Consider the following 26,398-nt stretch of genomic DNA (forward strand, 5'->3'; position numbering starts at 1 on the left):
GGGTTGCTGCTGGACTTGTAAGATTTACCTGTGCCTGGCTTTCCGGTAACACCGGGGGATTTCAACCACTGGCTTTCCTGAAATTCAAGCGCTGGTAAATTGTAATTCCCCATTCCCATTGAGTCCGATTGGTGCCAGTGCTTCCGTTCCGGCTTGCTTACCGTGGCTGTTGTGTCCAGCAGGGTCTGCCCTGTTGGGCACAACGGCTCCGGCAGGCAAACCCGTAGTGTGCCGGTCCGGAAACAACTGTCCCAGTAGGCTTACGGGCACCGTTGTTTCCGGACCGGCACACATGTAATGAGGCCCAATGCCTCTTAATCAGGCCCGATTCACTATCCTGTCAGGCACTGTTTCTTATGCAAAGTCCTCTTGAATTCTTCCAAGTACTGGTGCGAGGAAGATGACGATTCTTGTACTCTGATTGATTGTTTTGAACAACTGGTTTTACCCTGGGGATTTCTCTTTTGCACTAACTTGGTTCACCTCCACACCTCAGGGTCTCAACAGGGTCTTTGCTCTGCCCCCTGCTTTGTAGAGCAATTCCCAGTTCATTAACACAGTATCTTTAAGGTTTCTTTCGACCCCAGGTGTGCGCGCCCTATCCCTGCTCTACCGGTTGCTTCTCTCTTCGACTCCTAGCTTCTCCCGGCCTCTCACACTCCTGGAAGTTATACAGTGGTCCCACAGCCCAAGGTCCCTCACAGGTACAGCGGTTCATCTTTTCTCTCTCCAGCTCGCTGCTCGATACCTGTTTCTCCCGCTGTGGTCCTCTTATCTCAGTGGCGTGCTCCACTGCGACGCCTATGTGGTCAGGTCGGCATCTCGGTCTCCTTCGGTCCCTGTTCATGCACGGCAGCTTCCTACCGCTCACGGTTCCTCCAGGTTGAGAGCTTTTACATTTTCCTTTGTTCCGTGACAAGCTCTTCAATCCTCTTTTCTTCTTTTCGTGCCATTACCCCCAGAGCCATAGTTCCTAAGTTTTCCTTACTCTTCCTCGTCACAATATGATTTTTCTCATACTCATAGACAGGTCTACTGTGCATAAAGTAGCAATGATTAGAAGGAGTGGATGTAGACAGGGCCTCAACAAAGAGGTACGGGGGGGGGGGGTGGGGGGACAAAAACTGCCCCTGACCTCGCTCTCTGCAGGGGCCTCGCAGGGGGAACTATTGTCAATGGAATATGGGCGCACATCCCTGGGCTGAAGATTCAACTTCCTGAGCATCCATGGATGTTTTAGCAGGATAATTCAAAGGCAGCTACTGTGACCAGAAAGTCAGCTGCTGCCACTTCAGTGCTATTAAAAGTGCTGCCTAAACGCATCTCATTTCTCTCAGAGTCTTTTTTACAGTCCTGCCTAGCTGTGTTTATTTTTCATCTGTCACACTTTTCTCACCCCCTCTTCCGTACACTTTTTTTTTTCCTGTGAACGTGCATTAAACGAATCAAGCGGATGTCAGCAGAAGGAGGAAAACCACTGACTAAGAACTACTTGAACAGAGTCACTAGCGTTTGGTCAATGAAATGTATTTTCAATGCGTAATGCAGCAGGGGTAGCCATAACACAAACAATCCTATTTATAAGTGTACCTGTGCCTAACACTGGCAGAACCCTAGCAATGCAATGTGAAGGGTATGTGACGGGGCTGATTCCAGGTCCAGGATCTGCAAGGGGCTGCAGAGGCAGGAAAGTAGGCTCTGCAGGAACCCCCTACTCAGGATTTGGTCAGAAGTTGAATAACGGTCAACTGGTGACAATTATAACGACAGTAGGTTAAGTCATGACACTATTCTGAGACTATGTTTGGGCTGATTGATCTTAACACATTTATAATCAATTGTTTACATAGTGCTTTCACCAAAATGCTTTACATAAAATGTTCATATAAAATTACCAGGCAACCAAAAATGATAATCACTTGTTGACTTCAGAAGGATGAAAGGTAGAGTAGATGTTGTAGGGTTACAACCTGTGACTTGCAGATCCCTCACCATGTTCTTCCCCCATAATTACAAAGCTCTCTGTTGCGTCTGGAAACTAGGTCCGCGCTCAACAAATACCCCAATAATAATAATAATAGATTCGAGCAATGAGCACTTAACCCACAGAGCTATCTTTGCAGCTAATTCTCTTTCAAAGTGCATAACACAGAATGTGTTTGGTAATGCATTGGCTCGGGGGTTACATTTCAAATTAATATAACACTTATTACAGTGCTTAGAAGCAGGAGAAATATGTCATGACCACTAGTAAACGTGATAATTGCATTGTTACATATGGTTTACATATATGAAAGGACTGGAAGGGACAGATAGCCGTTAGGTATCCTAATACAGGTTTCTTTTTAACTGCACACATGATTAAACAGCATGGTTGTGTCACAATAGGATAGCTCAGCAAGTTAAAAACAGAGCTCTGACATGCACCAGCCCGCACTTTCTAAGTTCACTATTCAGCAGGGCTGAATCAGCCCTTCATCCTTCTGAGGTTGATACATTAAGTACTATTATATTTGGTAGTAATAATACCTATTTCTACAGCGCTTAGAAGCAGAAGGAATTAGATGCAAAACGCTATACATAAAAATATGATATAATTACTATTCTGCTTGGATACAGGAAAATCTAGGCCTCAGTAACATCAAAACGTGAAGTATTTAGGCACAAATAATTGGCCTCAGAAACATAAAACAATCAAGTTGACTAAGCTCTGAGTCTGTGGCATCCAGTCTGACAGACCTGTGTAGACAAACACCACGCTCCAGTTGTACCTTTGTGAACATTGCACATTAGAGAAACATGCAAGGCTTCTGGCAGAAGGTATTGTGATGGAAATGTCATACAGCAACTTAAATTAGAATCAGTGTGCACAGTGTTAATGCCCCTCGCGTGGACAAGGTAGGGTCATGGATAGATATTGGTGGACGGTGACAAATGGCAACCATGACACGATGTTTGCAAGTATTTCATTGTTTTTAGTCTCCAGCTTTACCCTACTAGTCGTTTTGATGGCAAGTGCAATGGACCTACATCAAGATTTGTGCTTAGCCCAGCTGCATCCAGAAAGCTCATTTTTATTTATTTTATTATTCATTTACAAAGCGCTTAATACCAGCGGGTGGTGTCTAAGCACAGGATCGGGATTCAAACCTGTGTTGCGCCGTGTTTCCTTTCTTCCAAGACAAATGTGTTGCCCCTGAGCTATCCTTCCTCCCCTATCATCAACATATCTATTCCCTCCACACATAAATTCAATGGCACCGTTTTTGCATCTCATATTGGAGGTGACGCTGGTGCAATGCAAAAAATATCAAGGGGCCTCACCATCTTTTTGCCCCAGGCCTCACCAAAACCTGTGCCAGCCCTGGATGTAGAGGATGGTGGTGTTTTGGCCCTAACAGTGTGGGAGATGTGTTTTTGAGGTGAGTGTGGTACTTGTTATACTGTGCTCTGCCTTGATAGTCCTCCCTTTCTCCAAAGAGGGGGTCCCCTCCCATGGGATCCTCCCACTGAGTACCAGTGGCCTGGCCTCCCTGGCCCCTTAAGAAGGCCCCCCCAGGGGGGATGTGACGACACCAAGGGCTCTGTCACAGCAGCTAGAATCAGCATTGGCTACCTGCCCTAGGAACTGGTAAGAGACAGATTGGATCTTCTCCCATAGCAAGACTCCTTCCTAGCCTAGCCTTACTAGTAATAGAGGAAGGACACAGAAGAATGATGCCTTTGCTTTCGGGTGTAAATCTGGTTATGCTCAAAGAGTGATGTAATTCCAATGAGCCATCAGTCAGAGGTCAGCACAGGATATCCTTACAGGTGAGCCTTGATAAGATTGGGATACTCTTCAGGAACATGCTAAGGGACTATGTGGAGTTGGGGGCAGATAGCCCATGATATGATATGACACTTATGACGCGCCTATACACAGGTGTTCCAAGGTGCGAAAAGGAAGCCATGATGGGGTGAAGTTCTTCTTCATCCATGTAAATTCCCCAGTGTGTAAAGATTTTTCTCCAAACAGCACCCCGTGCATGGAAGTGGTATTTCTACACACTGTGTATTTCTGAACCCTGAAAAACAAAAAAGATTACTGTTTACATCTACATTTTCCACTCTGCCTGATGCTGGTTAATTGCATGGTTTTCTCTGTTAGACAAGAGATATTTGCAGAAGACACACATGTCAGAGAGCTGATTAAAATAAATATACTATCCATAAAAGGAGGGTTTGGAACCAAACATGATCTGCATGAAATCAATTATCCCAGGGCTGTCATCATGGTTGCCCTCAATCTACAACCTTCCTCCTCAACATTGGTGCAGTCAGAACCTTGTTCTCTAGCCTTCACATTCCCACTAGCACCAACACCTACCGAGGACCCACCTCTCCAGCATTTTCCTTTCTTCCTTGTACACCCATTGATGTGGCCAATAATCTGTGAGCGGAGGTTTCTCTGATCTCTCCTGTTTTATCTTTATAGATGTGTCGTTGAGTCCAGTGCCCCCAAAGTACATGAAGACGGTAACCATGAAAGGTGAGTACACATCAACACAGTTGTGTCTCATTTGTGTCTGTACTAACTAAGAGACCAATTTATAATGTGTCTATTATTTGCTGCATCTGTTCCAGACTTTGAAGGGGTTGATTGTTACCGCCGCATTTAAAGGTCCGCCCAGTCTCGAGTTTGGCGTGTTTTATCGCAGCTAACAGCTGGGAGTAAACATGCCAGAAAAATGCCAATTTTCGTCTCAATTACCTCTGGCAGTATTACTGCACGGTAATTGCACCGAAAATTCCCCACTGGGTCCAATGGGCTCAATGGGTAATGGGGAGTAACGGTTAGCGCCCAACCTGTGAGTCAGCGGTAATACCGCTGGATGGGTGGGCACTAACGCAAATAAAGTTGGGCTGTAACCCAGCCGGGATACCGCTCAACTCGTGATGAGGCCCTTTGAAGTGAATGGTACAACGTTTTTACATCGCCAGGCTTTTCTTTCAGAGTTTTATGCTGAACATTTTCTGCAAAAACCTCTGCGAAAATAAATCTGGTGATCTAAGAACATAGCACCTAATCATATTGACATTGTGCGCTCTGTTAATTTCCTTGTTCTAGAACGATAGGTGAATAATGCTTACTTGAATGGTGGTGTGCTTCCTTTCTGTGTTTGGTTCAAAACGAGAGTTGAGTATGCGATGACATCTTTGAGTCACATTGCCATGTTCATTCTAGACAGAAATGTGAATGATTTTCAGTGATATTTGTCTGATATTACATTTGCCACAAATAAAAAGTACTTTTCTAAAGTCACAGAACATCAAAGATGAGCACCTACAGAAGTTATGGTGCCATACAAAAAGTTATTAAGGCAAACGCAAATCAGAATTCCCACAGAACTCACCCTCATTGGTGCGTTGGAAGCACCATAGAATCATGCTTTTTCTTCATCCTTGAGAAAGGGTGAAGGTTGAAGTGTATCTCATTCCTTATCCCTCTGTTCTCATCCACCTTGATCTGTCCTCTGCCTTCGACACTGTCAATCATGCCACCCTCTTAAATCGACTCTGTGAGGCTCTGGGCATCACTGACTATGCACTGGCTTGGCTGACCTCTTTCCTTTCAAATTGACCCTCCCAGGTTCAACTGAGCCCTTTCTTTTCTCTCCTTTGCCACACTCTCTACCTGCAGCGTCCCTCATGGCTCTATCGTCTTGCTGTGGCTTTTCAACATTTACCTTGCCCTTCTTGCCCACTTGATCTCCACCTTCTCTCTTCACTTCCAGTGTTATACGGATGACACTCAACTCTCCTTTAAGCTTCTCTCCTCTACCTCCTCTTCTTCCTCTCTCATTCCCCATTGTCTGACTGCTATTCAGGCACGGTGCGCTGCTAACAATCTCTGTCTTAACCTCAGCAAGACCGAGATCCTTCTCATTCGAACTCCCTCCCTTCCTTCCCCCCACTTTCTGGCCACCCTCCTTGGGGCTCCGTCCTCTCCTCCTCTTATGAGGCAAAAATCTGGGTGTCATCTCCGAATCCTCTCTCTCCTTCTCACCACATATCGCTGACCTTGCCAAGAAGACTCACTTTCAGCTTCCCCTCCTCAGAGGCATTCTCCCTTTCCTCACCTTCCCTCAGAAATTCAATGTCTCTAGAGCTCTAGTTCTCTACAGGCTGGACTACTGCAACAGCCTTTTCCTTAATCTGCCCCTTTCCTCCCTCCACCCTCTTCAACTAAACCAGAACAGCACTGCAAGACTTATCCTTGGCCTCAAGGCAAGGGACCGCATCTCTCCAGCCCTAACATCTCCCCACTGGCTCCCAGTGGCTGCAAAGATCATATTTAAGACCCTCTGCATCATCCACAAGGCTTTCTGGGGTATGGGACCACACTACATCCAACTTTCTCTAGCTAAATAACTCCCTGCTAGAGTCCTTCGATGCTGGAGCTCTAACTCTGTGCAGGCCAAACGTTTCTCCATGCAGAGAGTTGGGGTAGATCTCTTTCTTTGACAGGAGCCTCCTTCTCGAATGGCACCCTTCCTTGACCAGACTACTGAGTCTACCCCCCCTCCTCACACTAGTTCACCCTTATCCTATCCCTGCATGCCCTTACCCTTCAGGCTCCACCCCAGCACTTATCCAGCCCCTGGAGCCCCCTCCCTCCTGCACCCCCTCCCATTTTCTTCCCTCCACCCTGACTTGCCCCTACCTCCCGCACTTCCTGTTTGCTGCACTTGCACGATCTGAATGGCATTGTTGTTTATCCTCTTCTGTTTCCCCTCTCCCCCTTTGTATTTTGGCGCCAGGAAACACTTTCTGATGTATAGGCACTTTACAAATGTAAAATAAATAAATACATGAATACATAAAAATGAATTAGGGAGTTGCCAATACCTGCTTTCCAATTAAAGCTCAATCATTTACTCTGTTATGGTTTTAGGAAGAGCTATACAGGGCAAGAGACGTGAACAATGACAAAGCATCACAATTTCCTCAGAACATGCATCTACCAAACTTTAATCTAGAGATTCTGACTTACTTGAGATGTAGATTGAGCTTGAGGAAGTTCAGAAGGTATTTGAAGTTCTGAGATAGCACATGGCACTGTAATTTGTACATCAAAAACAGCCTCTCCTAATGGAATACTACAATGAGGAGTATGAATATTTTAACAAGCAATTCAAATAATACATTATTTTTGTGGCATTGAAACAAGACATGATCCACAGCAGTGCAAAAAGCAACAGACTATATAACTAATCAATGTAGATTCTAACTAAAATATGGGCCTTTTGGTTGAAGAAGGCGATTGGGGACATCATTGGTCGAGATCATAATTATACAAGTAAGGTTCATACAGGGTTGAGAACTGTGGGTCCTTGCAGTATCTGATCCATTCTACCAACCAACATAGTAATTAAAATTGCTTCTGAAAAGGCCTTTCACAAAGTTGGGTTGAGGTTCCTTTTTTGGCAATGCATGAGATGGGCTTTGAAAAGAAATGTGTTAACAAAGTACATGCATAATACACAGAGCCAACAGCACGAATCAACATGAATTTTCTTGTATTTGGGGTTGAGATGGGAATCAAACAGGGCTGCCCACTAGCTCCACTTTTATTTAACCCGATCATTCAACCAATGGCAGCTGCTTTACGATCTGGTAAGGGTTTAATCAGGGCTTTCACAGAGTGGCGGTCCCGCTTTTTTGTAGATCATCAGCTATTAACTGCATCAACTATGAGTGTTGCTTCCCTATTACGTGCAGCGTATTCGAAGAATTTAGTTCAGACTGAGAATCCAAAGTGAATTGGGAGGAAACCTAAGTTATGCAAGTTGGAAAAGATTTTGGGTAAAAGGAATTTGAAGCAAGGGTCCTTCAGTGTCTGTAAAAGTGATCTAGGGACCCATTACAAGTTTGGTGGTGCAGTAATTAAATGGGCAGTCATTCTGTTATCACCACTTTCTTTGGTGGTAAAGGAATTACTGCCATTTTTATTGCACTACTGAATTCAGGGTTTAGAGGTAAAGTGGAGGATTTGCCTTTAGCAAAATGTAGGCACAGCACAAATTCATGGGGAAAAGAAGAGCAACCGTTCTATGGCCAAGGGCATTTTGGAGTCTAAGATGGTGATAGCCTTTGATATAACCTTAAACCCAGACCCTTATAGACCATGTGATGTCAGAAACAGGAGCCAATCCCAAACCAAGCCAGCCCACCCTAAACAGATTCAACACCTTCCCCTATGCTCTACCTCACAGAGGAAGAACCAGGCTATAAAAGCAAACTCAGCCCGCCTCCAAGTGTGCAGTATTCGAGCAGAAGTTAGAGACAGGTGTTTGGGGGTGAGCAGAAAGCTAGAGGTGTATTGGGAAAGAAGTAGTTTGAAGGGGGCCGTTGGAGGTTTCCGGCTAGTGGTTAGAAGAGGTTTATCATCTAGAACTTGTATTTTGGAGGGTGAGGTTCACCATTGGGCAAGGAACTGTTTGGTGGAGGAGGGTTACCTTCTGAGAAGGGATTTTCTGGACAGGAGGACTACAGGGTGACCCGTAGTCAACCACCAGGTGTAGGGTGGAGGAGAGAGCAACTGGCTACAGTGGGAGATAGTTAAGACTGAGAAGGAGGACGTAGACCAGGACGTAGACTAGCCCCATATCCCTAGTGAATAAGAAAGCTCTGGCAGGCCAGAATGGCACAGGGCAGACTTTAGAGGCTGCTGGAGGAATGGGTTGGTGCAACTCTACCTGCGGCAAGGGAGTGTGCGCCCAGGAGCTGGGCACCCCAGAGGCCAAAAACCTATGCAAGGAAGATTATCCACTGCCAGAAACCCATCCTAACTCTCTCCTTAGGACACGCAAGAGTGCATCATGTGTGAGAGAAGGTGCTCTACTGGTTGAAATGGCCAGGGAGAAAACTGGATTCCATGCTGACCCAATACTGCCAGGCTTGGGAGACCCATCATCCAAAATCAGGGGAAAATGCTTGCAGGTGCCAGTCATCTACCTTGGGCCCTGCCATTGAGCAAAAGACGCCCCGTTCCATGGCCTTGGCCAAACTCAGCACCCAAGCGAATCAGAAAGAGAACCAAAGTCACACCACCCTGTCCTGGATAGTCCAGGGGACAGAATCCCCTAAGAGGTTTTGGGAAACCTAAATCAATGCAGAAATTAGGGACTGCAAAGTATTGTGGGCTGTGTTTTGAAGCCTGGAAGAGTGTCACCTCAATACTCATGAAATACCCCCTCCCACATCCTCTATTTTGAGTTGTAGTGATGCCATCTTTGGTTGTACCCTTCCCATACATATTGTCTAGAGACTCCTATCCTTGCTTACCTGAGCCATTACATCTGGTTGGGTACAGTAAAGCACTGAAAAATAGAACAGCTTCTCCCATATCCACTTTGTACACTCATGACATACCGGATAAAGAAGATGGTGTACACTGCATTGATGACCTTTTAGTGTCTCTCCTGTTAGTCCACAACTTCACTCTGGGAAAACCATCCATGCTTCTCAACCTCACTAATCTCTGCCCACTATCAGCATTGGCACTGTACAGGCTGTTGCAAAAGCGGAGCATATGCATGAATCTAGATATTCTCTATGACCCTTGTCTGCTGATCTGCGTTTGACTTTGATCAGCAAATCTTGACTAGGTTCTGTTCTGGATATTTCAGTCTGTAAAACTAACCTCAACCTAAATTACACTCAACAGAGTGTTATTTTTCGGCTGTGTTGGATGCCAGAACTAATTCATCAATGCAATTTGTTGGACTTTGACTTGTATTGGCTTTGCAAGAATGGCAGAAACACCTACTAATGCATATTGTGAGCATGCAACCAGCTATACAGCTTTTGGTCTGAGTTCCTGGCACATATGGAACTAGTGATTGGCTCAGGAACCCCTTCTCATCATCTTTGAAGTTCTCCCTAGCAGTCCAGGTCTATTGAGGGGTAACAGGCATTGGTGCTTCCACGCCCTCATTGCAGCAAAAAAAGAGATCCTAACATTTTGGAAGTTGCCTACTAATCCCTCATGTGAAAATTGCATCCAAGACCCTGTTCTATTATCTGCAAAAGTGCGAGATTAACCAAGATCTACAAACCAACAACATATGAAGAGATATGGGACCCATTTACGACATGCTCCTAAGAGTACCCCCACTGGTAGAAACAATAATACTGTCTAGTGATATTAGAGCTGGCAATGGATCTCGGGCGGTAATACCACAAAAATCGCAACGGTATTACCATTATCAGCAGCACACCCGCCGGAACGGGAAGCACAGCAGCAGCCATTTTTATAAACTCAATCCACTCCGGATCACCCATTTCTGGTTGCCACCCAGTGCCCATACGTGTGGTAAAATCGAGTCACAGGAGAAAAAGGCACGCCTCCCAGAACTCTGTCTGTGGAAGCCCAAGTTCACGGAGGTAGAGCACACTGCACTGGCAAATGCAGTAGTGGATTATGGATTATGCAGAGGAGCTCTTTGGGAGAAGACTAAGGAAGAGCTCTGCACAGAGAATAATGGCCATATGGGCTGATATCATGGCAAGGGTGATGGCAGTGGGCACCGTTCCCCCTGACGCAGTGTCCAAAAGCATGCATCCCTCAGCAGAGATGTGCAAAATGGACAAGGGAATGGGACAACACATGGCAATCACAGCAAATGCACAGTGAGTACACACATGTGCCAGGGGAGGTGGGGCAATGTAGCAATGCACATGCACTGTAGGTGAAACTTGCATGCCAACATATGGACACATGAGTAGTACCTATGAGTGCCATGATAGTACATGTTGGCAAGTGACGCCCCACCGCTCCCACAACAACAAGCCACCTTCGCAGGCCAATAGCCAATGTGCACATGCATGCACTGTGTACACCCTCAGCAGGCACTACCATCACCTAGTAGTAGAAGCACTCATTGGACCGATAACACCTATGACAATCATACAAAATGTGCATCTCTGAAACACACACAATGTTGCATGAGTGTCTTGCAAGCCTGCAGACATGTCTGCAAGATAACTGTTAGCATGTCATTCTATTCCAAACAGTTACCAAGTCCACGGACAGTGACGAGGCAGGACCCACCACTGCAGGCACATCATCCGCCTCCATCCCTGCACAGGTCAGGCCCCTTGCTAGTGGGCAGCAGAGCAGGGAGCAAGGCCACTACCACCTCAACCACCACCATCTACCACTACATTTGATAAATCAGCAAGTCTGGATGATGTCACCATCCCCACGGCAGCGCTCAGTGACCCCTCCACCTGCCAGGCAGGTGGCATGGCTGTCTCTGAAGCCGCCACTGCCATGTCACAGCCAGGACCTGTCATGGTACATACTGCTGCCATCCCATCTCTAGCTAAAAGTGGTGTGGGTTCCAGCAAGCCCCCCCTCCCCATCACGGGCAGTGCCGTCACTGGTCCATCATGGCAGGGCTCATGATGATGCCACTGATGAGGATGAGGGGGATGAGAAGGAGGATGACAAGGGATTTGCATTACCTTGCTTCAGCCCAGGTCCTACATACAGCCTACCACTTCTGCCCGTACCAACTATGTCGGCAGTATGGGCGAGGATGGATGCAACAAAGCAGAGGCAGGCATGCATCGAGGCTCTGGTGGACCAGCAGCTCCAACACATGCAGGCCATGCATGACTGCCTGCAGGGGTAAATCCGCAGGATGCCCTGGTCACTCGCCCATGCCACGCCATGCCATGACCTCAGTGGGACAGAGAGTGCGGGAGCACATAGAGGCATCCTCAGCCTCTGCTGAGACACTTAACCAATGCATGCAGCTCACCCTGCAGTTCATCCGGGCTCACGGATCAGAGCCCTCTACCTCTGTGACCCTCACAGAGGGCTCTCCAACCCAGCATCCAAAGGCACCACTCACAGCACCACCTCACTGGCAAGGAGCCGGAGATGGACCCCATGCCCAAGATGGGGCAGAAAGTACCTGTTGGACGCTGCTGCAATGGTGTTTTTGGGGAGGGTATTTTTGGGGAGGGTTTTTGGGGAAGTTGAGAGGGATTTTTGGAGGGTTTTTGGGAGGGTGTTTTTGGGCAAGGTTTTTGGTGGGCTTTGAGAGGGATTTTGGGGAGGGTTTTTGGGGAGGGGGTGGCGTTTTGGGGAAGGTCATTTGACCTTCATTTGACATTTCAACATTAAATTGTTTTTCACTTGAAGCAATGCTAGGACATTCCTTATTGTGTGCAAGTGTTTAACTAATGATGTGAATATGTAGATAGGTGCGAGGCAAGTGCATAACAATGGTGATAAAAAAATAATAGTCAATGAGTTCTTGGCGAAACAGGAGTCTGCCCTTGCCCTCTTCCCGCTCAGTGCGTGCCAGCACAGCACTCGCAGGTACTGAGTTGTCCTCATCAGGCGTTGGCATGTTCTCATTTGGGGGGCAGGGGAACATTCCACCTGATGCAATGTTGTACACCATTGCACAGGCAAGGACAATTTGTCACACCTTTTTGGGCCATACATGAGGGCCTCTCCCTAGTTCGGACGTGTGCCAGGTTGTAGGCGACTTCCTGTGGTGTCTGTGGATTTCTCAGTGGTGTCATGAACTATGGAAGCTGGGGGTATCCAGAGTCACCTGCAAGGGCAAAGGTGTCAGTCACAGTGCACTGTGGATGTGTCGTTTGTTACAACAGTATTTTGATGGACAGACTGTGCATGGATTTCACAAGTATTGTCACACAACATGATTTCACATTCCAGTCCTTACACATGGAGTCATCTACTCAGCGGGTGCATTTGCCCTGTTGTGTTGCATCATGCACCCAGCTCACAGCCAGCACTCGTCGCTTTCAGGGTCTGTGATTGACAGGGCAGCATGCCATGGTGCATGTATTGGGCCTGTGCATTGCTCCCATGCATGCGCCCTGATGGGTGTTTGGTTTTACTTGTGCAGGTTGTCTGTGTCCATTCCATGATGGATTTGAATCTATGGTGACCTGAGTACATGGCATGCCATCTTCCAGTGTCAAATTCCTTAGTTGCATTTTATCAGCATATCATTCATTGTATAGCACTGGTATTTAAACAGAGCCCCCCCCCCTGCCTCTCCCTGGAGATCTAATAGTGTTTGTGGGACCTCCACCTAGGGTTTAGCTCCCCTCCTTAGGAGGGTCAAAGAAGGTCTGAGGGGGCCCAGCCTATTAAAAAGAAGATTTTGTACTACTTCTATATTGTATGATAATCAGTAAACATACTCCTTTGCATTTAAGAATAGTCACCTTGATCCTTTGTAATGTTACAGTCATCTTCATCCTTTTTAGGTGTCTATGCCCCCCCCCATGACACAATTTGGACAGCCCCCCAGTTTGAAGACCATCGATGTATTGGGATATGTAATGTTGTATTGTGGTTCCTTTAGTCCAATGTGTGTGTAGCTAGTGTGTGTAGCTAGCCTGTCGAACAAATATGGATACAGATTCTCTGCCATCTGTATTATTTTGCAGTAATTCCGGTTACCACCACTTTTGCCATATACTGCCAAACTCGTAATGACCCCTGTGTCTTTTGCACTGACATTAGATGTCCCTGTGTCTGTTCGTCACTAGCCCGTGATTTACATTGTGCATTTTCCTCTTATCTTGCATGTGCCTGAAACTGAGCTATGCTTAGTCAATGGAATCTCATAAGTGGACTATCAACAACTGTATGACTCACTGTTCTCAACTGTTCTCAACTGTTACCGAAAGTTGAACTCTGAATTGCCAAAATGTCATCTCTCTTCCATGTTCTTAAATGTTCTCTCTCACCCCTCACACTCTTTTTATGCCTGTGGCAATGTTCTACAATTTCTTCAAAGCTGAAGGCTTCATCCACTTTCCTGGGCATGTAAATGTCATCCCTTCAATTTCTGGATCAATCTGGTGCGTGCTGCTCCTCACAGAATCCTGATTGGAATTCCAGGGTGTTGGCTAGTGCGAGGCGTCCTAGTCCCATGTATAAATGTGATTAAGATCACCATCGAAACAGAGTTCCATGTGTTAAATTGAGGTATGTTTATGGGTTTTGAACAGAGGTCTCTTAATCTTCTAGAGAAGGATATGAAGATTCGGCAGCGGGTGGCCCGCGTGAGCCGGGAGGAGTTGGAGGACCGCTTCCTGCGGCTGCATGAGGAGAACCTACTGCTCAAGGAGCATGCCCAGAAACAAGAGAGCAAGATCAAGAGGTTTGTACCATATGGCATCAATGTAGGGTGGCATTGGAAGTGCCCTTTTAAAGGGGAGTGGCTGCCATATTTTCCTCATCTAAGAAATGTGTTATTGCCCTTGGGTGAGAGTGGGCTTGGTGATCTTCTTTGAGTAACATGTTGTCATCTATGAATGATCAAATGCTGCAGAAGTTGTCACTCTACAGATGAAAGTTAATGTTTGTGTCTTCCCTGATCAGTAGGTTGTGATTTTATAGGCGAGAGCTGGAGTGATTATGTTCCTCAGAGTGAAGTCCACAGGTGCAATCCTGCATGATAAAGTGCAAAAATGTGCCTTTTACCTGTGATTGACTATCAACCCTTTATCTAGCTTCTCCTTACACTCAGAACACCTTGGTGCAATTTACCTAGTGGATTTTAACAATGGACTAAAATAACTGGCTTTAGCAAAACCCTTGAGCATCACAGCCAGTACAGCACATAACTGCCATAAAGTTATACTTAAGCTCCCGCACCATCAATCCCTGTGTACAGAAATGTGTAGTGCTACTATGAAGCCCCGAAATGCCAGTATGCAGCATTAACAACAATCGCTGGAGCCAACACTGCTGCTGTAGGGCCAAGCACTAGTAGTGAACCCCGGACTACAGTGCAGAACTCCAATATTTTGACGGTGTGCCCCATTTTACTATATATTACCTAATATATTACTCCTGGCATCTGAGCAGACTTGAAACATCTTGCAGTTCATAGTTCTGTCTGTTTAATAAATGTGAAAACCTGAAACTTGTACATGCCTAACTGTGCCTAGGCTTCTTCCCCCATACTCCCGCCGGCATCCAGAGTTCTCTTGAAATGACTGGATGTCTTTGCATAATTTGCACATCTTCATACCAATTTGCTTTTATCATCTGCATATTTTCTTTTCCAGTTTTCTCACTCCAAGGCCTGCTTCTTATGCTCCATGCCAAGGGGTTGAAGAAATGTCTGCTGTGTCAATCCCATTTCTCTAACACTGAACCCACAACTGTTGCTCAAGTGCCAGAAGACCCAGCACTGTGTACTTTCACTTTTTTGCCAAATCTATTTCTTCTAGACTAGTCTTTAGACATGTTCTGTACTGGCATCCTGCTTTCTTTGGCTTCAGACCTCTTTTGTTGTTTTGGGACTTCTTCCTGAAGAAACAAAAGGTAAGCAGGCCAGTATTTACACAGACTCAGTTCCCTGAGATTGATTCCTGTTGGTTTGGGCCTCAGAGGTGCTCGGACAGGCTCTCTGTGAGAGTGGCCTGCATATATTGGTGCTCCTTCTAAAGGGGGAAACGCCAGATAACTACCAAGGCCTTTCACCCAGATCAGTTCCCAGATCCCGATGCAGCCTTACACCTGACCCCTTAGCACGGAAAGATTGAGCTTACATTGGCCCGATTCCCATGTCACAGTAGTGCTCTTATACCATTTCCTTTCCTGAGATACCTTCTTGACCTTACATGTGTGTATGCCTTGTGGGTACTTCAGTACCTATAGCAGGGCATGGTGTTTAGGTACTTACTGGCCACTATTATGCCCTGTTTAATAAGTGTTAGATGTATGCATTGGTATGTCTTGGGAAGAAGGACAACCAGTCACCTTTCTGTATCAGCAGCCCTGAGGAAGAGCTCAGAGTAAAAGCTATTAGTACCAAAGCAAAGTCTACTAGCTCTTCTCACAGAATGCCTTCTGATAAACATCAGAAGGCTTCATGTTAGACTTGGCTTGGAATTCTTCCTAAGGGCCTTGATTTTCCTGCTATCAGAATCTATTCAAACTTATCAGAATCTATTCAAACTTTTTGGAACCACCTGTTTGGCAATGTCGTGGGAAGTTTTGGACTCCTTAGTCAATCCAGTGTAGCACAAGACGTTAGATCTTTTGAAAGCTGTGCAGAATTAGGCTGTCTTCATGGAAGGGCCTTTCACTAAGAAACAGAGGACGAAAGGAGGGCTTTTTTTAGGGTTCCTTGAGCAAAATCATAAAGAAACAATCCATTTCTTATATTGTTTCACAGCTACGTGCTCATCAGGCTTCACTCCACCCGCCTCCACTCATGGCTTAAAAACCTTGATACATTCCTGAAGAGCCCAGTTATGGAGATTCACTTCAAAAACTGCTTATCCTATATCTAGACTTCTGCTTGTATTCTGTGTGAGGGGTCAGAAATGTCCAGCGGTCAACTTGGTAAAGGTTTTTCATAAAATGCCATTTTATTAACACAAAAGGGTTTGATAAACGCTTCACAATCCCTACAGTGAAGAAGATTTCCCCGACTATCAAAATAAACTAATGGAAACACTCTAAGAAAAGGAATCCGTCCCTCACACTTGTACATACAACAAACTCAAAAAGGGAATATATAGCAATTCAAATATATAACATAGCCAACAGTTATGTCCAACATAAACCTAATAACTGTTTCTCCTTGTAACCTGGGTGAGGTGCCTTTGCTCAGATTCAAAGCTGCATTTTCAACCAACAGTTCAAAATTATGAACGTTTCATTTTGCAACAAAGTTCCAATGACAAAGTTCTTCTGACTCCAAAAGTCTTTTACTTGGACTTTGACCAACAGTTCAAATAAGCGACATGTATGTATCTCTCCACTTGTAGCATAGAGTTCAACACAACTTCTTCTTACTAAACACAAACCCTTCCACAATTCATCCGTATCAACAAAAATGATTTATCAGGATGCTTCCACAATAGTTCACACATTACTTTCGTGCTTCTTCTTCTTCTTCTTCTTCTTCTTCTTCTTCTTCTTCTTCTTCTTCTTCTTCTTCTTCTTCTTCTTCTTCTTCTTCTTCTTCTTCTTCTTCTTCTTCTTCTTCTTCTTCTTCTCAGTCTCTTACCAATCACAGTACTTAAATGACTTCTACCTGGTCCACTGACCTGCCAGGTCTACCACTCCAAAGTACCTACCCTGGTATACTCACCTGCCAGGACTAACAGCTCCTAACACTATTACAAGTACTTCTGTGGTAAAGTTTACTTCAAACAACTACTTTATACAATTAACTGCTTCTTCTGGAAAGACATGATACACATTGATGCTATTTGTCCTACTCTTGTGATTGCCACATGCAATGTAGGTTATGCTCCTCTCTTCCTGAATGATTTCAATCAGAAGGGCTGCTCTCCCGCCACTCTTGTCTTCCCACTCTTACATCAACTAAATGGTGAAAAGGGCTTTCTACCACAGTTGTTCTTCTTTGGCTTAGACAATGCTTGTTTGGGTCTTTTACAACTTTTGCATCCTTCTCTGTTTGGCAATATGGGTTACAATTAGCTTGCTTCTGAATTGCCCTCTCTTGGCTTTGGCAATGTTGGTTCTTATTAGCTTGTTTTAATATTGCCCCCTTTCTGTTTTGGCTATTTCTTCCACCTTTATTAATGCTATTATAACCTTCTTGTCTGCTTCCAAAATTCTTATTCTGCCACTTTAATTTCTTTGTATCAGTTCAGTATTCAAAGTTACTCTTATTCTACCAGCTTAACTTCTTTACACCAGTTTGGTATTTAAAGTAATTATTTATGGCCAGCGGGTGATTACGCAGCATTACGGGGTTACACAATATTAGTGAACTCACCGGGTGCTGCATACGTGTCTGCTCCCTTCCTGCCACTGTGCCTTCTGCTTTCTCCACCTCCATTTACACAGCAAACTGCTTTCCTTCGCTTCCCACGGCCCGTGCTGCTCAGGAAAGGAGCGTTCCTTGCTCCAAGTGCACTCAGGTGCTTGCCTGCCACCGAAGCACCATTCATAATGGGGAAAGCTTTTGAAACCCACACTTCCTGCCGCATAACCTCTGCACTCCAGGCCATCAAAGAGGGGGAACCTTTTCTCAGTAATGCTTCCCGCCACGCAACCTCTGCATACAAGGCCATCAAAACTCAACACCATTGACACCTTTGAGCACACCACTCTCACGGACAAACTCTACTCTCTCAGCTTCAGGGAAGCAGCTCTAAAGTGGATATCCTCTTTCCTGTCCAACAGATCACAAATAATTCAAATGCCTCCCTTCTCCTCTACTCCCTGCCGAATTGCCCATATATTGTCACAGGGTGCCTCTCTCTCTCCTTTGCTCTTTAACATCTGAGCGCCCTCAAAGCATTCATTCGATTTTATGGCCTTTCTTGCTATAACTACGCATACGGCACCCATATCGTCTTCAAAATCCCAAAGGACCCCTCCTCAGCCTCCCCCGAACTTGCATCATGTCTTTTTCAGAAATTGAACACTGGATGACTGCTAACCAACTCCTTCTGAACCCAGGAAAAACCAAGGTCAAGCTCTGCAGGAAGCCCACCCTCTTCCCCCAACCAACCCCAGGGCCACTCTTCCTAGGACCACCCCCCACTACCTCCAACACAGTAAAAAACCTCAAATGCATTATGGACATGGACCCGACCCTATCACATCAACTCAGTGACAAAAAACTGCTACCTAGACATTTACATTCTCTGCAGCATCTTTCCCTAGCTGACCTTTCGACACAGTCTCTGGGAACGTTGCCATCATCCTTTCACGCTTATACTATGCTAAAACCATATACCTGGGTGGCCCCCGCATCACAACTATGAAAACTCCAATGGGCACAAAACACTGCTGCAAGGCTTCTCCTTCCCCTAAGACCTAGAGAACACATCATTCCAGCCCTCCTCATCCTTCACAGGCTGCCAATTGGCCGACGATCTTCCTTCAAGGCAATGTGCATCACAGACCCTACACAACACACGACCAGAATATCTGCAGCATAAATGTATACACTACAGGCCCATCAGAAACCTTAGATCAGGCGGAGCACTCCTCCTCGTCATTCCAGTTGAAAAATCAACCAGAATAGGGGGCTCCTCTTTCTCAGTCCAAGCACCCACAATATGGAACTCTCTCCCATTTAGCCATTCCGCTGCAGGATGACCTCACCTTCAGGAAGGTTCCCATAACATGGTTCTTCACTTCAGCATCCTCACACACTTAGTTTATCTCCTGGGTGAACTATTACCCACCCTGACAGGAATGTGGGGGGATCTGAGGAGTCGACAAGATAGGACCTAGTTGCCCATGGAATGCATCTCAGCCTTGCCTTAGGATAAAGCTCTACAAGACCACATCAAACTAGGTGTCAGACGTGCTTGTCTGGAAAGTCAAGTTCACCATCACAATGAAACATAGCTGTATCCCGCCCAGGGCACGGCCGACCTGTCTCCATACATCTGCAACAAACACTGCTCAACTTCAATCAGCAACTACACAAACATACATCAGCAACACCAATAGAATACAGCTGAGTCCCACAAAATAATGTGGTCCATCTGTTCACATAATCATTCTGCTTGAATTGCCTACTCGTCTGACAATCTGCCATGCTACCCCTCCTCTCTTCAGATATCTATTGGCTGCTATTAGGGACCTAACCACTCCCTACCTACCTTTGTGCTGACTAAAAATGCACACACGCATTTTAGAAAGTCTTCCTTCACATCTCACATCCCAGAGTACGGTCCTCCAAAGGGCGTTCATCCCCACATCGCTTCGGGCCATACCAATGGCAGTATGCATCATATAAATGTCATATAACATAACATACTAAATTTAATTTTGGGGGAATCCCATCTATACCACCTTTGGTGGCAGCTCTATCTTATAATGGGTTAGTTAAACTAGTTTAAACAAAAGATAGATAGCTTATATCAACAGTTACAAACATTAAACGTCTACTGTTAATTAAGTCATGTAAAAAATATTTCTTTATTTACTTCATTCTGAGCATAGAAAAATACATATATATCAAAAACAATTAAAAAACACTGTATAAAAAAATTACAATAAAAAAAACTGTGACAAGCAATACCTTCAGAAATAGGCAAGGATCTAAATCGATATTTATGATTTGATATTAGAGATTCTAATCTGTATCTCTAAGTCGAAATTGTCATTTTCTTGACCTCTCTAGAATTTCAATGGATCTAACATATACCATTGTCATTGTCAGATGCGCTCTTGCCCTCGTAGTGTAGTCGAGGAATTCTTCCCACCAATCTACCGGACTAGTTGATACAATGAACAACCAGAACAGTTGATTGGCGGAAAGATGGAATGCCAATGGTGAATCCGGAACAACAAGGATCAGGATAACGGAATGAGATGTCTTCCCAAATGTACAGGCAAGAACCCCCGACAACTGCAAAAAAAATCGGTAATCAGAATAGTGCTATTCGTGAGAGTAACAAAAAGAAACCAAGAGTGAAACCAAGCACTAACCTGAGCAATACACAGAGTTCTTGAAATCACCAGATAGTAGAGGAAGTCCAGAACCAGAAACTTCGTAGCAAAATCAAAAGTTCAAAGTGTAGACCAGATGGAAGAGAATCCCTGCAGAGATCCAATAAACAAAACCTAACCCGACGGCAAGTGGACGCCTAATGGTACACCAAGGCAGTCTCTAGTCCATGGGTGCACAACATACGGCCCGAGGGCCAGTTGCGGCCCGCCATGCCGTTTTGTCCGGCCCGCGAGGCACAAAGACTTTCCTAATGGAGGGCGGCCCGCAAGCAGCATCGGCCGCCCTCCATTAGGAAAGTCTTTGTTGTCTTTAGGGCCGGACAAAACACTGGCCCTCATTGGTTCAGTGCACACGAACCACGCAGCTCCTACGAGCCACGTAGTGCGTGTGTGCTGCACCAATGGAGTGCCAGCACTACGACTGGCGTGGCCAGTAAGGCTTGATGCCGGAAGGCATTTCAGCCTTGCTTGCCACGCCAGCCGTAGTGCCAGAAGCCTCGCCAGCGTTCCAGCACGTCGGGGTAAGTACATTGGGGGGGGGCTGTATGTTTGTGTGTGTCTGTCTGTCTCGGGTCCGTCCTGACTGTGTTTTTTGTTTTTGTATGTATGTTGAGATGCGGAGGTGGGGGTGTGTGTCGGGTGTGTATGGGCGTGTTTGTATTTGTATGTCTGCAGTGTATGTTGAGATGCGGGGGTGGGGGGTGTGTCGGGTCTGCTTGAATGTGTTTGTGTGCAAGTGCAGTGTGTGTTGAGATTCGGAGGGGGTGTGTGTGTCGGGTCTGCCTGAATGTGTTTGTGTGCAAGTTCAGTGTATGTTGAGATGCGGGGGTGGGGTGTGTGTCGGGTCTGCTTGAATGTGTTTGTGTGCAAGTGCAGTGTGTGTTGAGATGCGGAGGGGGTGTGTGTGTCGGGTCTGCCTGAATGTGTTTGTGTGCAAGTTCAGTGTATGTTGAGATGTGGGGGTGGGGTGTGTGTCGGGTCTGCCTGAATGTGTTTGTGTGCAAGTGGATTGTGTGTTGAGATGCGGAGGGGGGGGGGTCGGGTCTGCCTGAATGTGTTTGTGTGCAAGTTCAGTGTATGTTGAGATGCGGGGGTGGGGTGTGTGTCGGGTCTGCTTGCATGTGTTTGTGTGCAAGTGCAGTGTGTGTTGAGATGCGGAGGGGGTGTGGGGGTCGGGTCTGCCTGAATGTGTTTGTGTGCAAGTTCAGTGAATGTTGAGATGCGGGGGTGGGGTGTGTGTCGGGTCTGCCTGAATGTGTTTGTGTGCAAGTGGATTGTGTGTTGAGATGCGGAGGGGGGGGGGGTCGGGTCTGCCTGAATGTGTTTGTGTGCAAGTTCAGTGTATGTTGAGATGCGGGGGTGGGGTGTGTGTCGGGTCTGCTTGAATGTGTTGGTGTGCAAGTGCAGTGTGTGTTGAGATGCGGGGGTGGGGTGTGTGTCGGGTCTGCCTGAATGTGTTTGTGTGCAAGTGAAGTGTATGTTGAGATGTGGGGGTGGGGTGTCTGGGTCTGTATGCGTGCATGCTTGTGAGTTTGTTTGGTGAGTTGGAGGGTGGGGGGTTCAGGTCTGTATGGATGCATGGTGTATGCATGTGAGTTTGTATGGTGAGTTGGGGGTGGGGTCTGTATGGGTGCATGGTGTATGCTTGTGAGTTTGTGTGCTGAGTTGGGGTGGGGGGGTTCAGGTCTGTATGGGTGCATGATGTATGCTTGTGGGTTTGTGTGCTGAGTTGGGGGTGGGGGTTTCGGGTCTGTATGGGTGCATGGTGTATGCTTGTGGGTTTGTGTGCTGAGTTGGGGGGTTCGGGTCTGTATGGGTGCATGGTGTATGCTTGTGGGTTAGTGTGCTGTGTTGGGGGTGGGGGGTTCGGGTCTGTATGGGTGCATGGTGTATGCTTGTGGGTTTGTGTGCTGAGTTGGGGGTGGGGGTTCGGGTCTGTATGGGTGCATGGTGTATACTTGTGAGTTTGTATGGTGAGTTGGGGGTGGGGTCTGTATGGGTGCATGGTGTATGCTTGTGAGTTTGTGTGCTGAGGAGTTGGGGGTGGCGGGTTCGGGTCTGTATGGGTGCATGGTGTATGCTTGTGGGTTTGTGTGCTGAGTTGGGGGTGGGGGGTTCGGGTCTGTATGGGTGCATGGTGTATACTTGTGAGTTTGTATGGTGAGTTGGGGGTGGGGTCTGTATGGGTGTATGGTGTATGCTTGTGAGATTGTGTGCTGAGTTGGGGGTGGGGGGTTCGGGTCTGTATGGGTGCATGGTGTATGCTTGTGGGTTTGTGTGCTGAGTTGGGGGTGGGGGGTTCGGGTCTGTATGGGTGCATGGTGTATGCTTGTTAGTTTGTATGCAGGGGTGGGGGGGTTGGGGTCTGTATGAGTATGTATGCATGGCGCATGCTTGGTGGCATGGGGCATAGTGTTTGCTTGGGGGTGGGTGTCTTGGGGCATAGTGTTTGCATGAGGGGTGGGTGTCTTGGGGCATAGTGTTTGCATGAGGGGTGGGTGTCTTGGGGCATAGTGTTTGGATGAGGGGTGGGTGTCTTGGGGCATAGTGTTTGGATGAGGGGTGGGTGTCATGGGGCATAGGGTTTGGTCGGGGAGTGGGGGCTATGGGACATAGTGTTTGCTTGAGGGGTGGGTGCCTTGGAGCATAGTGTTTGCATGAGGGGTGGGTGTCATGGGGCATAGTGTTTGGTTGGGGAGTGGGGGCCATGGGACATAGTGTTGTCGTGAGGGGTGGGTGTCTTGGGGCCTAGTGTTTGCATGAGGGGTGGGGGCCATGGGGCATAGTGTTTGGTTGGGGAGTGGGGACCATGGGACATAGTGTTTGCATGAGGGTTGGGTGTCTTGGGGCCTAGTGTTTGCATGAGGGGTGGGGGCCATGGGGCATAGTGTTTGGTTGGGGGTGGGGGCCATGGGGCATAGTGTTTGAATGAGGGGTGGGTGTCATTGGGCATAGTGTTTGCTTGAGGGGTGGGGGCCTTGGGCATAGTGTTTGCATGAGGGGTGGTGGGAGCCATGGGGCATAGTGTTTGCTTGAGGGTTGGGGGCTATGGGGCATAGTGTTTAATAAAAATTAGGGGTTGAAAAATCCTCCTGCCACGCCACGCCACGCCTACCGCCCCACCCACATTTACTTTTCGGCCCACTATAGCCATCATGTAGGGTACTTTCAGCCCTCTGTAAAAATCAGTTGTGCACCCCTGCTCTAGTCCGTGTACCTGAGGAGTAAAAGTTCCCTAAACACTAAAAAACAAAAAGAGTTCCAAAGTCCCAAACGCGGGAAGTAGGGCAGAAGGAAGTCCGAGGTGGGAGAGGTCGGAAAACGATGAACTCTGGGCAGAACTGAGCAAAATACAAGGGAGCCGGAAATCAGCTGTTTCGGATGAGTTCAGAGAGGACTCCGCTGTAGTGCAGGAATAAGCCGAGCTGGATGGGTTCACTGTGGGCTCTGCTGTAGAGCAGGAATCAGTCGAGCCGGATGGGTTCACTTTGGGCTCCGCTGTAGAGCAGGAATCAGCCAAGCCAGATGGGTTCACTGTGGGCTCTGCTGTAGTGCAGGAAGATAAAGTTCACAGGGGCAAAGCTTGGCAATCCAAATGGCAGTACGGGTCAGAATACGAAGCAGGCAGCAAAAGTACAGAGGGCAAAGCTTAGGCAATCCAAAGGCGGTCCGAGGTCGCAATACGATGCAGGCGGCAAGAGTACAATGGGCAAGGCTAGGCAATCCAAAGGCGATCCGTGTCAGAATACGAGGAAACAAAGCAGAGGGAACAAGGACAGAAACCTGGATACGAGGAAATATAAACAAGCTGCTAGAATACAACATTCAGAAGCACCGGAGGGACGTAGAGGCAGGGCTTAAATAGAGAGTCATATGATAAATACAAAAACATCCCTCAGCGTGCGCGGTGAAAACAGGAAGCAGTGAGAGGACGCCACTGTCTCCATGCCAACCTCCAGGCTCCTGGCAGGCGAGGTCTTAAAGGAACAGTAGTCACAGTTCTTTGGCATGTACGAAATCCATCAACCCTATGTCTAGTGGAAGCCTGATAATTAGTGCGTCCTAACACGGACGAATTCTGCCAACACCTGACAGTCATGCACTCGACATGTTTCAGTTCTCTTAACTTGATCTAGGAAGTTTCTTCAGGAGTATTTGTCACTTGCTATTCATAAAAACATAGACCATATGTTCTTATTGCATAAGATAGGAGCTTTTCTCCAGTGTCTTGTGGACAGTGTAAACAATGTTTCTTTTTTACTATGAAACTTGTTGTAACTGTTGTTAAAAACAATACAGGGGAAAGGGTTAGTTACAAATGCTAAATTTAATCTCTGTCATTTGAATATAAATCTAGAATAGACCTAAAGGTCTATTCTACCTGGTCTAGCCCGTGGAGTAAACTGAGATAATAATCTTGAATTAAGCAAGAGTGTCATCTGGATGGTGTAAGTCCCCCTGAATATAGGGGTGATCCACCTGTAAAGAGATTTTCATGATCTATTTTAAAAGAGTTTCTGAGAGATAGTGGGGTGGTGTTGTCAATCAATGGGCATTCTAAAATGACGTTTGTTAGATAGAGATTTAAAATGGATACCTTTGTCCAAAGTCCAAAAGATATTCGACTAGTAGTATCGAAGGTCTACTTTGTTTCCAGACTCGAATAGGACTCTTTTGTTGGCAGTTGGTACTACCCTCAATGTAGCTTTAAGGCACTTCTGTAGTAAAAAAAGTTGAAACCATTTAGGAGCTTAGAGGTTATAGGGCCATTAAGTCATAACTGCAGGATTAATACATTTACCCACTAGGAAGCTCCACCTTACCTATGATTGCTTAGATGGTAAAAGACTTGTTCCGTCTATTAGTGTTCGTCGTTCGATCATTGGGAAACCATGGATTCCTTGGGTCGAAGTTAGTCTCTAAAAAGACCGGAATAGAAGGAGCCACAATGGGCCATGAATTTAAGGTGAATCAATGCGCTCGTTCGTTTCAGAGCTAATGAAGTATGCTTCTGGTTACTGAAGTGTCCCATGTAATAAGGAAATCGCATCTCTTACCCTCGGCCTAGGCTGAGTATCACATACTCTACTTCTGCATTCAATCTGGGTCTGCAGCTGTTTCCTCCCTTGTTATGCTGGTCTACTGGCGTTGTTAAAAACTATGTCCACCATCTTGGATGGGGATTGCTCTAGTTCAGTCCTTTCTTTGTTATTATTCCCACTGATTTAAGCGATAGCACACGGAAGGAATATCGTGCCTAATTGCATTAATACTAATTGCCAGGCAAACAATCTACGATCCGAGTCCTTAAACCACTGGATTCCTGGTTGTGATTCTACATAGCAATCATGACCTGTATCGGCATAAAGATAGGTATTACACTTTCGTACCCATCTCGCCATCTTTAGTGAGTACCAGTCGGGCAGTGATGGTCCTTTTTTATTTTTATAACCTACATCAGTCCATACCTGTTATTTCTTTTCTAAGCACTCTAATGCCGTGAACCCTATTAGGAACAACACCATAATCCGTCTCATAGGAATACACTCACGTGTTGATTTCATAGCGAGGCAGGCCTAATGACAGCAAGTGTTACCTCTGATGAAGGTAATATAATAATATAACATCAGATTACGACCTGGATGTCGCAGAGAGAGTCAGTGTGGCCTAGTGTCTGAATTCTGTTTGAAATCACAGGAAACTCTGAAGTTCCCAGCTCATGACTAGTTCTGTCTTCTGATACTACTTATTACTTCTCAAAAGTAGATGGTTCATTGATAAAGCTGTGGACTAATAGAGCTTGCTTAGAAGTGTGTAAACACTGGGGACATCCTTATGACTGCAGTCGATCTGTGGCTTATATTTTATGCCATTCGATCGCTTCAT

General features: G+C 46.3%; 1 protein-coding gene across 8 annotated transcripts in view; it reads left to right on the forward strand.

Moving 5' to 3' along the window:
* RPGRIP1 (RPGR interacting protein 1) overlaps positions 1-26,398 on the forward strand; it is a 638,645-nt gene that overhangs the window by 92,562 nt on the left and 519,685 nt on the right. For all 8 annotated transcript variants that reach the window (XM_069633891.1, XM_069633894.1, XM_069633896.1 and 5 more), the window contains 2 exons: positions 4,478-4,531; positions 14,075-14,207. In XM_069633891.1, coding sequence (XP_069489992.1) covers positions 4,478-4,531; positions 14,075-14,207 — 187 coding nt within the window. The remainder of the gene's footprint in view (positions 1-4,477; positions 4,532-14,074; positions 14,208-26,398) is intronic.

This window comes from Ambystoma mexicanum, chromosome 13, assembly GCF_040938575.1.
Source record: "Ambystoma mexicanum isolate Mex_15411 chromosome 13, UKY_AmexF1_1, whole genome shotgun sequence".
NCBI classification, from domain to species: Eukaryota; Metazoa; Chordata; class Amphibia; order Caudata; family Ambystomatidae; genus Ambystoma; species Ambystoma mexicanum.